Source organism: Pygocentrus nattereri, chromosome 13, assembly GCF_015220715.1.
Source record: "Pygocentrus nattereri isolate fPygNat1 chromosome 13, fPygNat1.pri, whole genome shotgun sequence".
Taxonomy (NCBI): domain Eukaryota; kingdom Metazoa; phylum Chordata; class Actinopteri; order Characiformes; family Serrasalmidae; genus Pygocentrus; species Pygocentrus nattereri.
In genome coordinates, this window is record NC_051223.1 from 13,164,848 (window position 1) to 13,179,705 (window position 14,858).

Here is a 14,858-nt window from a genome sequence, read left to right on the forward strand (position 1 = left end):
AGCATACAGCACTGGCATGCTTCATATTATTGAAGGAAGGATGAATGGACAAATGTACCGAGACATTCTTGACAAAAAGTCCGCTGCCATCTACCAGGATGATGAAGATGAAATGAGGGCAGACGTTTCAGCAAGACATTGATGCCAAAAACACAACTAAGGAAACTCTCAATTGGTTTCAGAGAAAGTAAATAAAGCTGCTAGAATGGCCCAGCCAATCACCTGACCTGAATCCAATTGAAATTCTATGGAAGGAACTAAAGCTAAGAGTTCATAGAAGGAGTCCACTGTACCTTGAGGATTTGAAGAGTGTATGTGTGGAAGAATGGGCCAAAATCACACCCGAGCAATGCATGTGACTAGTTTCTCCAGGAGTTGTCTTGAAGCTGTCATCACCAACAAAGGCTTTTGTACAAAATATTAAATAAATTTCAGTAAGCGTGTTCTTTTTCCCTGTGTCATTTCTCATTATTACACATAACTTCTAACATCTATGGTTTGATTTCTTTGCATGTGTGGATTGGATGGGATGTTACTGACATCTGGTGAGAATTTCATGTTAATAGCACCTTTAGAAATAGAAATAACTTAGAAAATTGGTGACATGCTCTTATACTTATTTCACCTGCTGTATACACATGTATACAACAATATGACATATTTCTGCAAATTAAGTTTTTTTTTTTGAAAAATTAAATAAAATGTGGCATGTGCACACGTGTGTTTAAGGTCTCAGAGCATATGTGATTCATTAGCCGTGATAAATTCTGCACCCCTTTAAAAACACCTGAGGGTGTTGTGCTTACACACTATGGTCATACACTCCTCTAAGTCGCTGACTGAGGATCTGAAATGAAAGACAATTTACTATGACAGGATAAGAAGAACTCAAGACAAGTAAGACAATAAGAAAAGTTAGGGTTTGGAAGAAAACTCCCTAATAGAGCTGCTTGCAGACTGCTCACTTATAAAAAGAAAAACTCTGATATCACTGCCAAAAGATATACAAGAAGATTTGGCTATCCCTCTAGTCTGATTTTTTTCTTCGGTTCCTCTTGATACAGGCCTTATGACATTGTTTCTGTACAAAGTATCAAAAATATGAAGCTTTTTTTTTTGTATTTGGTAGTACTGAGATGTTTCTGCTAATACCTTTTGGGCAGTGATTTTCGGTACACAGCCCTAGTCTGAAGCACGCAAACAATATCTACAGAATTTTGAGAATCAGTCATTTTGGTATCAAGATTTGTGGTCCAATGAAACAAAATAATAACAAGTAAAGAACATCTTGCCTACTTTTAAGCAAGGGATGGATGTATTACGGAATGGAAAGTAAATTAGAGCTTACAACAATACAATGATTCAAAACACCTACATTAAACTCAACCTTGAACTACTTCAAGAAACAATACATGAAGGTTTTGGAATGTTTTGGAATCTCACCATTCCCAGAATGCCACAGAGGTTTGATCTCAGACCTGCTTGCAGATCCATGCATGTAAGATGACAAACGAATATAACCTATGAATAAGCTACAATATTTTAAATTCAGCAAATAAACAAAATAAATAAATGTTTTACAATTTTCAAATTTGAGTCAAATATGTCAGAATGTGCTGAAACATTTATAAACAACTGTAACTTGCATATTGGTTTCAAAGTAGTTAGTAGATAATGCAGAACAGTTACTGAATAATAAGACTGTAACTGGGTCAAAAGTCCAAGGGTTGAAGAAGCTAAATTAAATCTAGCATACTTCTCAGTAAGTCAGCTATTTGAGAACACGTTTCTTCTCTGCTCGCTAATTGTGCAACATACCTTTGTGCCCTGAGGTAAAACCTTACTTCATACATGCATCTCCAGTTTCATAACAAGCTACAGATGGAAAATATGATTCTGAATCTAAGGATTTTTTAATACAATATAAGGGAGCACAGAAGCATTATGAATCTGAGCAATGAGAGATATCAGCCCCCACAGCTAACAAAGAGCTAAATGATCAGTACTGTCTACCCCCAGGGCCAACAACTCAAAACAGATGATCTTCCCACAGTCTCCCTGCTTTATGGAAGTTAAATAAATACAATTTGCAGCATTATATTAGATCTGAGGCCACAGTTGGCAGCAGCCTTCTATAGGTCCTTGTTCCCAGAGTTCAGTGATAACATTAATAGATTAAATGATAGAGTTATTTTGTCAAACAGATGCTTCCTTTTATCCCTCCCTTTTGTGGATGTGATGGATTCTCTGACCATCATTAAATGTGTGATAAAATAGAAAAATTAAAAGCACTTTAAGGAGTAAAGACATGAAAGGACTGTTTCACTCACAAAGCCCACTGTATTGCCTGCTCATTCAGATTATGAGGAATATTCTTCTAAAAAGAAAGGTTTGAATAAAATAGACTTCTCAAATATTTAGATAAAGTAAACTCCAACTGCTGTCCTCAATCACACCATCAAAGTGCAGAAGTATGTGAAGCCTGCCAAAGCATGTTTCCAGTTCCAACAGCTTTGAGGAGAACTCAAAGCCTACACTGGGAAGAAAAAGAACCCCTGCTAGCCATCCCACTCAGTGAGAGCATAGCCAAATGTACTCTAAAAGAACACATGGACAGGGGACAGAAAGATTCAGACTTCAACTGTGAGAGACAAAATGAGAAAATAAAATCCAGGAAATCACATTGTAGGATTTTTTAAAGAATTTATTTGTAAATTATGGTGGAAAATAAGTATTTGGTCACCCACAAACAAGCAAGATTTCTGGCTCTCACAGACCTGTTACTTCTTCTTTAAGAAGCTCTTCTGTCCTCCACTCCTTAAATGTATTAATGGCACCTGTTTGACCTTGTTGTCTGTATAAAAGACACCTGTCCACAGCCGAAGGACACCAGGAAGAAAATTGTAGACCTGCACCAGGCTGGGAAGAGTAACTCTACAATAGGCAAGCAGGTTGGTGTGAATAAATCAACTGTGGGAGCAATTGTAAGAAACTGGAAGACATACAATACCATTGATAATCTCCCTCGATCTGGGGCCCCACACAAGATCTCATCCTGTGGGGTCCAAATGATCATGAGAACGGTGGGCAAAAATCCCAGAACTACACAGAGGGACCTAATGAATGACCTGCAGAGAGCTGGGACCAAAGTAACAAAGGCTACCATCAGTAACCCACTACGCCGAGAGGGACTCAAATCCTGCAGTGCCAGGCGTGTCCCCCTGCTTAAGCCAGTACATGTCCAAGCCCATCTGAAGTTTGCCAGAGAGCATATGGATGATCCAGATGAGGATTGGAAGAATATCATGTGGTCAGATGAAACCAAAATAGAACTTTTTGGTAAAAACTCAACTCGTTGTGTTTGGAGGAAGAAGAATGCTGAGTTGCATCCCAAGAACACCATACCTACTGTGAAGCATGAGGGTGGAAACATCATGCTTTGGCGCTGTTTTTCTGCAAAGGGGACAGGACGACTGATCCGTGTTAAGGCAAGAATGAATGGGGCCATGTATCGTGAGATTTTAAGCCAAAACCTCCTTCTATCAGTGAGAGCATTGAAGATGGAACGTGGCTGGGTCTTCCAGTATGACAATGATCCCAAGCACACCGCTCAGGCAACAAAGGAGTGGCTCCGTAAAAAGCATTTCAAGGTCCTGGAGTGGCCTAGCCAGTCTCCAGACCTCAACCCCATAGAAAATTTGTGGAGGGAATTGAAAGTTCATGTTGCCCAGCAACAGCCCCAAAACATCAATGCTCTAGAGGAGATCTGCACGGAGGAATGGGCCAAAATACCAGCTACAGTGTGTGCAAACCTGGTGAAGACTTACAGGAAACGTTTGACCTCTGTCATTGCCAACAAAGGTTATGTTACAAAGTATTGAGTTGAACTTTTGTTACTGACCAAATACTTATTTTCCACCATAATTTACAAATAAATTCTTTAAAAATCCTACAATGTGATTCCCTGGATTTTTTTTCTCATTTTGTGTCTCATAGTTGCAGTGTACCTATGATGAAAATTACAGAGCTCTCTCATCTTTCTAAGTAGGAGAACTTGCACAATCAGTGGCTGACTAAATACTTTTTTGCCCCACCGTATATGGCCGCTGTGCCAAAAAGCAAGGCAGGCCAGCCTTCATTCTAAACAAGGCCTGCTAAATAGGGCAGCTTCTACATTTGTCTATTTTGTTGCACAACTCAAACTTGACAATTTGCCATATAACTTCAGCCATTTGTGAAACATTTCAAAGCCCTAAAATATTTTTTCCAAAAAATTCCTCAAATTGAAACCTGCTTAGAGACTGAGCAACATGTGACTTCAACTGTCAACTGTTGGAATCTCTGGATTATAATCAAGCAGAGTTCTCATGGTTAGTAAGGGTGTAAAAAGAAGGCCCATCCCTAAAGCAAACACTCATTAAATGACTATAAGAGAATGGACAATTGGTAATATGGCATGTATGTTCAAGAAGCTTTTAAATAAAACACTATTCAACCCAGAAAGTCAGAGCACCAAGAGCTGTAATCAATAATTAACGTAGTGCACTACACATCTCCTATACTGTTCATCATTAACTTTAGAATATGTGAAAGTGTTCATGTGTTGAGCAGGAAAGTAGGGAACACGGGTATATTAAATAGCCCTTCTCTGTTAAGCTTTTAACCCTTAGAAGTCAGTTTTGTGCTTGTTATTTTTTATATAATTTTTCTTATGTAGCTTGCTGATACCTGAAATTCTCTGAAAAGTTACAGATACTATCCAACATGTGTTATCCATTGTGATTGAATCTGCTGAAATGTTATTTGGGTACTGCAGGAAGTGCATATTTGAACCAGTCAATTATATTTAATTAGAAAAGTAAAACAACAGCGATAGTTCTGGATTCCAAGGGTTTCTTTTGCGTCCAATTACAATATAATTTTATATTTATATTTTATACTTTTGTATTTTATGTTTAGTTCACAGATAACATTGTCAGTTTCCAGTTCTTACACTTCTTAAGCCAAAATAAACAGCAGAAATTTACTGCAGCACTAGGGGTAGCGCTATCCAGAATTCTTTGTGTTTTTGGTTTCTGTTTAACCCCACCCCGCCATTTTCATTAGCTCTCTTTCTAAAATAAAGTTGTTTTCTTGCACATTATTCTCATGATATAATTTAGGTTTGGGTACATATTACATGTTTTTGTTATTGTAACTGTGATAGTTCTTTTGTGTTTAAATCCGACAATACAGCCTATTGTGCTGTGATGTCCAATGTATTTGGAAAGTCCATCCATCCATCCATCCATCCATCCATCCATCCTCAACCGTTATCCGGGTCGCGGGGGCAGCAGCCTAAGAAAAGAGGCTCAGGCCTCCCTCTCCCCCGCCACCTCCTCCAGCTCTTCCGGAGGGATACCGAGGTGTTCCCAAGACAGTCGAGAGATATAATCCCTCCAACATGTCCTGGGTCTTCCCCGGGGTCTCCTCCCCATCGGACATGTCTGGAACACCTCCCTAGGGAGGCGTCCAGAGGCCATCCTTGCCAGATGCCTGAACCACCTCAACTGGCTTCTCTCAACGTGGAGGAGCAGCGGCTCTACTTAGAGCCTCTCGCGAATCGCCAATCTTCTCACTCTATCTCTAAGGGAGAGCCTGGCGACCCTGCTGTGAAAGCTAATTTCGGCCGATTGTATCCGCGATCTCGTTCTTTCGGTCACTACCCAAAGCTCATGACCATAGGTGAGAGTCAGAACATAGATTGTCCGGTAAATTGACAGCTTCGCCTTCTGGCTCAGCTCTCTCTTCACCATGATGGACTGGTATAGGGTCCGCTTTACTGCAGACACTGCACCAATCCGCCTGTCAACCTCTCGCTCCATCCTTCCTTCACTTGTGAACAAAATCCCAAGATATTTAAACTCCTCCACTTGGGGCAAGGATTCACTCCCGACCTGAACAGAGCATTCCACCCTTTTCCGACAGAGGACCACGGTCTCAGATTTAGAGGTGCTGATTTTCATCCCAGCCGCTTCACACTCGGCTGCAAACTGGTCCAGAGAGAGCTGGAGGTCCCGGCCTGATGATGCTAAAATGACCACATCATCCGCAAAAAGCAGACGTGAAATCCTGAGGCCACCATACCGGACACCCTCCGCCACTTGGCTGTTCTGAGAAGTTCTGTACATAAAAGTTATGAACAGAATTGGTGACAATGGACAGCCCTGGCGGACTCCAACCCTGACTGTAAACCAATCCGACTTACTGCCGGCTATACGAACCAAGCTCCTGCTCCATTTGTACAGGGACTGAATGGCCTGTAACAACGAGCCCCCCACCCCGTACTCCCGGAGCACTCCCCACAGGATCCCCTGAGGGACGCGGTCGAATGCCTTCTCCAAATCCACAAAACACATGTGGACTGATTGGGCAATCTCCCATGCACCCTCCAGGACCCTGGTGATGATAAAAAGCTGGTCCAGTGTTCCACGACCTGGGCGAAACCCGCATTGTTCCTCCTGTAGCTGAGATTCAACTATCAGTCGGCCTCTCTTCTCCAGCACCCCTGCATAGACCTTACCGGGTAGGCTGAGAAGTTTGATCCCCCAGTAGTTAGAACACACCCTCCGGTCCCCTTTCTTAAAAAGCGGGACCACCACCCTGTTCTGCCATTCCAGGGGGACCGCCCCAGATGTCCACGCGATGTTGCAGAGGTGTGTCAGCCAAGACAGCCCTACAACATCCAGAGCCCTCAGGAAGTCTGGGCGGATCTCATCCACCCCGATGCTCTGCCACCAAGGAGTTTTCCAACCACCTTGGCTACCGCAGCCCGAGTGATGGATGGACCCTCGTTCGGATCTCCAAGCTCTGCCTCCTCTGGGGAAGGATCATTGGTGGGATTGAGAAGATCCTTGATGTATTCCTTCCACCGTCCAATGACGCCCCCAGTAGAAGTCAGCAGCCTTGGTGCCTGTCAATAGTCTTTCTCCATGGCCTCACCAAACTCCTCCCACACCAGAGTTTCTGCCTCAGCACCTGCCGAAGCCACGGCCCGTTTGGCCCTTCGGTACCCATCTTTTGCCTCCAGAGTCCCACAAGCCAACCAGGCCCAATAGGACTCTTTCTTCAGCTTGACAGCTTCCTTTACCCGAGGTGTCCACCAGTGGGTTCGGGGATTGCCACCACAACAGGCACCTACAACCTTGCAGCCACGGCTCCGATGTGCTGCATCGACAATGGAGGCACGGAACAGGGCCCACTCAGACTCTATGTCACCGGCCTCCCTCAGTATGCGGTCAAAGCTCTGTCGGATGTGGGAGCTGAAAATCTTTCTGGTAGGTTCCTCTGCCAAATGTTCCCAACAAACCCTCACAACTCATTTGGGTCTGCCAGGTCTGTCCGGTATTTTCGGCTGCCACCCGATCCACATTGCAACAGACCCCCATAGGCACCTCTCCCACGGGTGGTGGGTCCATGGTGGACCCATGTAACTCTTTTGGGCTGAGCCCGGCCGGGACCCATGGGTAAAGGCCCGGCCTCCAGGCATTCGCCGAGGAGCCCCTCCCCCAGGCCTGGCTCCAGGGTGAGGCCCCAGTAACCCTGATCCGGGCTAGGGAAACTGGGTCTTGTTCTTTATCATCATTGGGGTTTTTTGGATCACCCTTTGTCTGGCCCATCACCTAGGACCAGGTTGCCTTGGGAGACCCTACCAGGAGCTTTCGCCCCTGACAACATAGCTCCTAGGATCATGTAGGCACGCAAACCTCACTACCACGTAAGGTGGTGATCCAAGGACAGGGCATTTGGAAAGTCTCCAAAGGTCCTGTGTGCAGTTGGGAAAAATTTCCAGAAGATCAACTATCACTGCAGCACTCCACCAATCTGGGCTTTATGGGAGATTGGCCAGACAGAAGTTTCTCCTCATTAAAAGACACATGAAAGACCACCTATAGTTTTCAAAAAAGCACCTAAAGGACACTTAGACTGTTAGAAACAAGATTCTCTGATCTGATGAAACCAAGATCTAACTCTTTGACCACAATTCTAAGTGTCATGTCTGAAGAGAACCAGGCACTGCACATCATATGCCCAATACCATCACTACAGTGAAGCATGGTGTGGTGTGTTTTTAGGCAGTTTGGACATGAAGACTGGTCAGGGATGAAGAAAAGCTGAATGGAACAAAGTACAGACCTGATCCAGAGTGCTCGGGATCTCAGACTGGGCCAAAGGTTCACCTTTCAACAAGACAATGACCCTAAGCACACAGCCAAGACAACACAGGAGTGGCTTATGGACAACTTTGAGAATGTTCTTGAGTGGCCCAGCCCATATCCAGGTGTCTTATGGCATCATACCCAAGAATAGTGGAGGCTGTAATCACTGCCAAAGGTGTTTCGAATAAATCCTGAGTAAAGGGTCTGAATGCTTATGTCAATGCAATATTAGTCCTGCAAAGCCATAATCTAAAAGACATGACTTAACATTCTGAAAGACATTGCCCTAGGAAACGTAAATACTGAGCAGAATTAGTCAAAAATATTGTTTCTTTGTTACAAGATATCTGAGATAAATTGCAGATACACTGAAAATTACAAAATCAAGGTTGAAAAATTTCCTGAAATTATAGAAAGAAAATGTTTACAAAACATGCTGTGCTTGAGATTTCAACTAGGTCTTAGGCTATTTTGAATTTCAGTTAGTAAACCAGGTCTTTATTTTTGGTTGTACCTACTGTTCCAATTGATACAAATAAATGAATGATAAATTTAGCATGGAAAGTAAGAAATAAACAAGACGCTGTTCTCTGCACTCCAGGGCACTGGAATGAACAAGGCTCACATGCGGTAGATCTTTCCAGTCTTAACTTTTTTATAGTAGTTCTACCTGACCGTTGAGGCAGATGGGTAAATCAGAAAGCTTTACATAACATGACTTTGCCTTCAAAGCCTGTGACAGCTGATGATATTACAGACAGGATCACATACTGTATGTTCTCCTTATCCCTCCCTAATTATTAAATCTTCAACTATTACTAGGGGTGTAAAAATACATCGGTGCATAGTAATGCGTCAACATGAAGGTGAAGATTCAACTAACTTTTTTTGGAATATTACACCATAATCAATTATGAAAATATTGAATAAAGTGTGGGCGGCACGGTGGCGTGGTGGGTAGCGCTGTCGCCTCACAGCAAGGAGGGCCTGGGTTCGATTCCCCGGCCGGGTGACCGGGGTCCTCTCTGTGTGGAGTTTGCATGTTCTCCCCGTGTCTGCGTGGGTTTCCTCCGGGTTCTCCGGTTTCCTCCCACAGTCCAAAGACATGCAGTCAGGCCAATTGGGTGTGCTAAATTGTCCCTAGGTGTGAGTGTGTGAGTGACTGTCTGTGTCTGTGTGTCTGCCCTGCGATGGACTGGCGACCTGTTCAGGGTGTATCCTGCCTTCCGCCCGAAGACTGCTGGGATAGGCTCCAGCTCCCCCCCGCGACCCTGACGGAGAAGCGGCTTAGAAAATGGATGGATGGATGGATGGATGAATAAAGTGTGCTTTTATTTTTTTAGTCAAAATAAAAGTATTCTTCATTCAAATATAAAAATGTGTTGTTTTTATTGGCTATATTCTACTGCAATGTAAGTAGTTCCTCCAGGTACATTTGTGTATTCAAAGCATTTCTAAAAATAATTCAGATTTTAGTATTAAAGCAATCAAATCATGTTTAAATTCGATATTTCATTACTCACTTTCCTAAATGACCATAACTTAATCTAATAGTAAGGTCAGAGATTTACAGTGACAATGAATAAATAGCATTCATTTACCCTCAGATCTTTACCTGCTTGACGGAACCTGTGGATCAGACTCTCTCTCTTGTCTCTTTGCAGGTTGAAGTAGTCATCCTCCTCATCGGGCGTACGCAGATATAGGGGGATGTGCTGGAGGATAAGGACGTGGCGTGCTGAACTCTGAGCTGCACTCTGTAACTGCTGCTCCAGCCAAGATTCATGAGCCTGTTTCAGCTGAGGGCAGCGGGATGCATCGAAGAAAAACTGAGAATTCAGCACTAGGAATAGCACCCCACCTACCCAGTAACTGAAGTAATCATCACCCCAGCAATGGCAGTACTGCTCCACTGTCTCTGGCGTAGGTGTGTTACTCAGGTCGTGGTTGCCACTGACAAAAATGAGAGGTATGTTGGGATCAGTTTCTCGAAGAACCTCCTTCAGGTCCCTCTCCTGCTCTTCTCTGAAAGGGGAACCTGTAGAAGATTAACAGGATTTTTTTTACATTTGAGGTAACCTTTAAAAATCCAGAAATATTACTTTCATTTTACTGTACTATACAAATCTAATTATGTAAATAAATATTTATAAATAAATATTTAATTACACAGAAAGTTATGTATTGATTAATTAGCAAGATCCCCCAAGCCTTACAGCTTAGACCTACTTTCTATGTTGGCTTTAGCTTAGCTGCATTTTAGCAAACTGCTGGTGTGGATTCATGTTTGTGTGCTGAAAGTTACTTGTGTGCTAAAAGCTCTTAATTGTGGAGAGACTTTGAACTGCTAAGCATGCGTCATTTAGCTCCAAAGCCATTTGTTGCCTTTTTACAAATAAGGTATTTTCTATTATTTTTGAACTGAACTAGAATTCAGTTATAGATGCCTATGGGAAACCATGACATATAATGTTTTCATAATCTTTTTAGTTCAACCAACCATGACACACTGCACAGAAAACACTGACAATTGCCCTAAGATTGCATGTTGGACTCTTAAAACTTCCAGAAGAGATGGTAAAAATCTTTTGTCTACTATACCTTAATGTCTTAATATTGACCTGCAAAAAAAAATTTTTTTTTTGGATTTTTCACCAAGGTTCTCCCCATTTTAGTCATGTCCAAGCATGTCCACCCACTAGTTAGGACTCCCCAGTCACAAATACTACCAATGCTGGGAGGGAAAAGGCTAGCACAGGCTTCTTTCGAGACCAGTGAAGCCAGCAACCATATCTTTTTGAAAAGGACTGGAAATGAAGCAAGATGTGATTCAAACGTAGACATTAAGCTGTAAATCAAGCGTTGTAACTAGCGTTGTTTAAATCCTACATTAATCATTTAAGAATTACTGTTATTTTTACATAATGCCTCCATTTTCACAGGCTTAAAAGAAATTGGCCAAAGTAATATAATTATAAATACAACTTTATTGCAGTCACTTTGCTATTTGTTTGTGGGTCTTTCTGCCTTCAATTATGTCTTCAGTAAGTAACAAGCAAGCAAGCAAGCAAAGTTTATTTATATAGCTTTTTTTTTTACAACAGGTATTGTCACAAAGCAGCTTTACAGAATAATCAGTATTACAGAAAGAAAAGAATAATCCAGGTCCAAGCCCCCAAGAGCAAGCCAGTGGTGACAGTGAAAAGGAAAAACTCCCTAAAAGAGGAAGAAACCTTGAGAGGAACCAAGACTCAGAAGGGGAGCCCATCCTCCTCTGGTTGACACCAGATAGCAAACATTGTTAGTATTATAGAACGAAGTGGGGAAAAAAGCAGTCGTTAATTTGATCAGTTTATGATTATTCAGCAGCATCTGAGGGTGAGGACTGCACAGCGTTTTACAGCAAGAAACTCAGTGGTAGTCAAGCCGGTCCAGAAGGCTGGCAAGCAGTGACACCTGATCAAGGCAGAAGAGGCAACAGCATCAGATGCACAGGATGGGCAGTTATTCAACTCAGCAAAGAAAGGAAAGAAAAACACACACAGTTCTGTAATGAGTGCCTGATCACAGATTACAGTGTTAACAGAGCAGCAGAGACTCCGGCAGGTCTAGATCTGACAGGGAAGACTAATTACAAAACGCTTGACTATACAAGTACATTTTTTTGCCTAGTCTTAAAAACTGAGGCTGTGTCTGAGTCCCGAACATAAACAGGAAGATTATTTCAAAGCTGGGGGGCTTTGTATGAGAAAGCTCTCCCCCTGAAGTAACCTTATTAATTCTAGGTACCAGTAGTAAGCAAGCACCATGTGATCTAAGTAGGTGTGATGGTTCATAGTAGGAGAGAAGTTCACTCAGGTACTGAGAGGCGAGTCCATTTAGAGCTTTATAAGTCAGTAATAGAATTTTATAATCAATGTGAAATTTAACTGGTAACCAGTGTAGGGTTGATAAAACTGGCCTAATATGGTCAAACTTTCTGGTTCTGGTTCTGGTTTCTGGCTGCAGCATTCTGGACTAACTGAAGCTTCTTAAGGCTTTTGCTGGGACATCCAGACAGCAGGGCATTGCAGTAATCTAGCCTTGAGGTAATAAATGCATGAACTAGCTTTTCTGCATCCTGTAGAGATAATGCATTTCTTAATTTAGCAATGTTTTGGAGATGCAGGAAGGCTGTCCTAGTGATATTAGCTATATGTGCATCAAAGGACAGATCAGGGTCTATCATGACACTAAGATTTTTAACAGATGAGCTTGATGCAACTAAGAAATTGTTAAGTTTAAGTGTTACGTTAGACAGTTTGTTTCTAGCTGTTTTTGGACCAAAAAGGAGGACTTCTGTTTTATCCAAGTTAAGTAAGAGAAAGTTACTCGACATCCAGTCTTTTAAACTTAGCAAGATTGAAGACTGTGTAATTTTATCATCTGGTTCGCTTGATATGTATAGCTGAGTGTCATGAAATATGCTTATTTGGGTTGAGGTCAGGTGACTTACTCAGCCATTTAACATTTCTTTGCCTTAAGAAGCTGTTGGGTTGCTGTATGTTTGGGTCATTATCCATCTCTACTGTTTGTTTTGCAGTTTATGACTGAATTTAGCAGAAAGTACAGTTCTATACACTTCAGAATTCAGTCCCATCATAAATAACCCCCAGTGACCCAGTTCCAAAGGCAGCCATACACGCCTATGCCATAACATGCCAAAACACTAGTTTTTTTACGGCATTTTCACACCACAGTTTTTCCTGGATCAGGGAATGCTTGCTCTGTGAGTTTAGTATGTTTGGTCAAGTGTGAAAGCTTTATTTCAAACCTGCGAATGTTCCAGAGAACTAATCTCTGGTCCTCCTGAAATGGGTGGTCTGGTTTTGCTTCAAGCTAACTCTAGTGCACTCCACTGCTCATGTGGAAGCTATCTACTCCTGGCAACATGTGTGGGGTTGCATGATTGGTTCATTTTGTAACATGATGGCTTCAACTTATAGTGTCTTGTTCATTTTCAAGTTTCATGATGGCAGAAAAAGAACTGTTGTGGACCAGCATAGAAGATGAAACTGCTGTTAGATATTTGGTGCAAAGAAGGGATTCAACTGCAAATGGCAAAAAAGTCTAACTTTAAATTGTTCCACTTTTGCTTCCAAGGAAAGTAATAAAAAAGCAGCAAACGGATGAAGCTAGTGCAGACCATTTTGCAAACCTGGCCACAGAAAAGTGATTACTGAAATGATCAATCAATCCATGGGTCAGTTCGACGGAATTCTTGTGTATGAAAGCAAACCAGTGACAATGAGCCCCTCCCCAAAACAAGTCCAGAATCAGTCCTAGGTGAGAACTCAAGTATTCAGGACAAGTGTGAAAATTCCCTTAGATGTTTTACTATCCCTTGAGGGATACAAATGGTTTGCATCTTGAGGTAAACCCTCTGTAATTAGATTGGTGTTTCTTGATGTTAGACATTGACAATGATATACCAACCTCCTCTAGAATGTCCTTGACATGACTAGATGCTGTGGGGTTTTTCCCTTCACCACGGAAAGAATTCTGTGATCATCCATTTTAGTTGTCTTCAATGGTCTTCCAGGCCTTTTGGTGCTGCTGAATTCACAAGTGCATTTTTTCTTTTTAGGAATGTACCACATTGTTGATTTGTCCACTTCTAGAGTTTCTGCTATTTCTCTTATAGATTGGTTTAGTTTTTTCAGCTTAATGATGGCTCTTCTTCACTTGCATCAGCACCATTTTGGACCGCATCACTTATAATTCCTATGAACAGCTACCACATGGATATTCAACACCTGGAATCAACTCCAGACCTTTTATCTCATTAATTTGTCATGAAATAACAAAGAAACAGGCCACACCTGTCTCCATAAATGGATGGACTGGAAAGAATCTGTAATTCCTAAGCAGTTAATGCAATATTGTTTGTTAAACCACTGAAAGTCTACACATTTAAAGTTTAAAACATTTCAAGTTGCAACAGAATGCATTTATTCCGCATTTTCAATTGATCTCTGATGCCTACATAGATGGTGTGACTTTTGCCAGGCTGAAACATGCCCAGATGCTAGTTACTTGGAGTATGCTAGTAGCAACAATTACCTGTACTAGCTACTTGCTAGTACAACAACACAAATTGAGGTAACTGGCTCACTATGAAACTTTCCATTTAAGATGATCTGGTTTCAACCATCAGAAAATGTCTAAAAACATACAGCAGCTACTGGCTAGCTACTTACAGGTGCTGTTGGGGTTGAGATGCTATTAATATTGTAACTGCCCCTGCTCGATATTGTCCAAGGTTTGAGAAACTGTCTTAAGTGAAATGTGCAGAGCAAAATTTTGAACTAAAGTTGTCTGGTTTGTGGTTAAAGATGTGGGAGGTGAAGTTGGCTTTCTGTTTTCCAGGTTGATTTGAGAATTTTCAGCTCAACTTCAAACGGTGCCACAGTTACCCATACTGGCTGTAGCATTTAAGTTGGAACTGGACATTTCACTGAGAAGCTGGCGAATAGGAATGCAACTGGAGCTTTGTTTAAAGATGAATATCAGCCATGTCTGTTGACAGTTTGGTTCAGTTATTAATGAATAAATATTAATGACACAAGACAGTTGCATAATGGTTTAGGACAGTTTTGGAATTGGCCCGTATTACTGCCC

General features: G+C 41.9%; 1 protein-coding gene across 3 annotated transcripts in view; it reads right to left on the minus strand.

Moving 5' to 3' along the window:
• The window catches only part of cpped1 (calcineurin-like phosphoesterase domain containing 1), a 55,692-nt gene that overhangs the window by 26,416 nt on the left and 14,418 nt on the right, over positions 1–14,858 (minus strand). For 2 of the 3 annotated variants that reach the window (XM_017705466.2, XM_037544384.1), the window contains exon 3: positions 9,814–10,236. In XM_017705466.2, coding sequence (XP_017560955.1) covers positions 9,814–10,236 — 423 coding nt within the window. Of the gene's footprint in view, positions 1–9,799; positions 10,237–14,858 lie in introns of all 3 variants that reach the window. The other variant, XM_017705467.2, reaches the window with a different exon arrangement.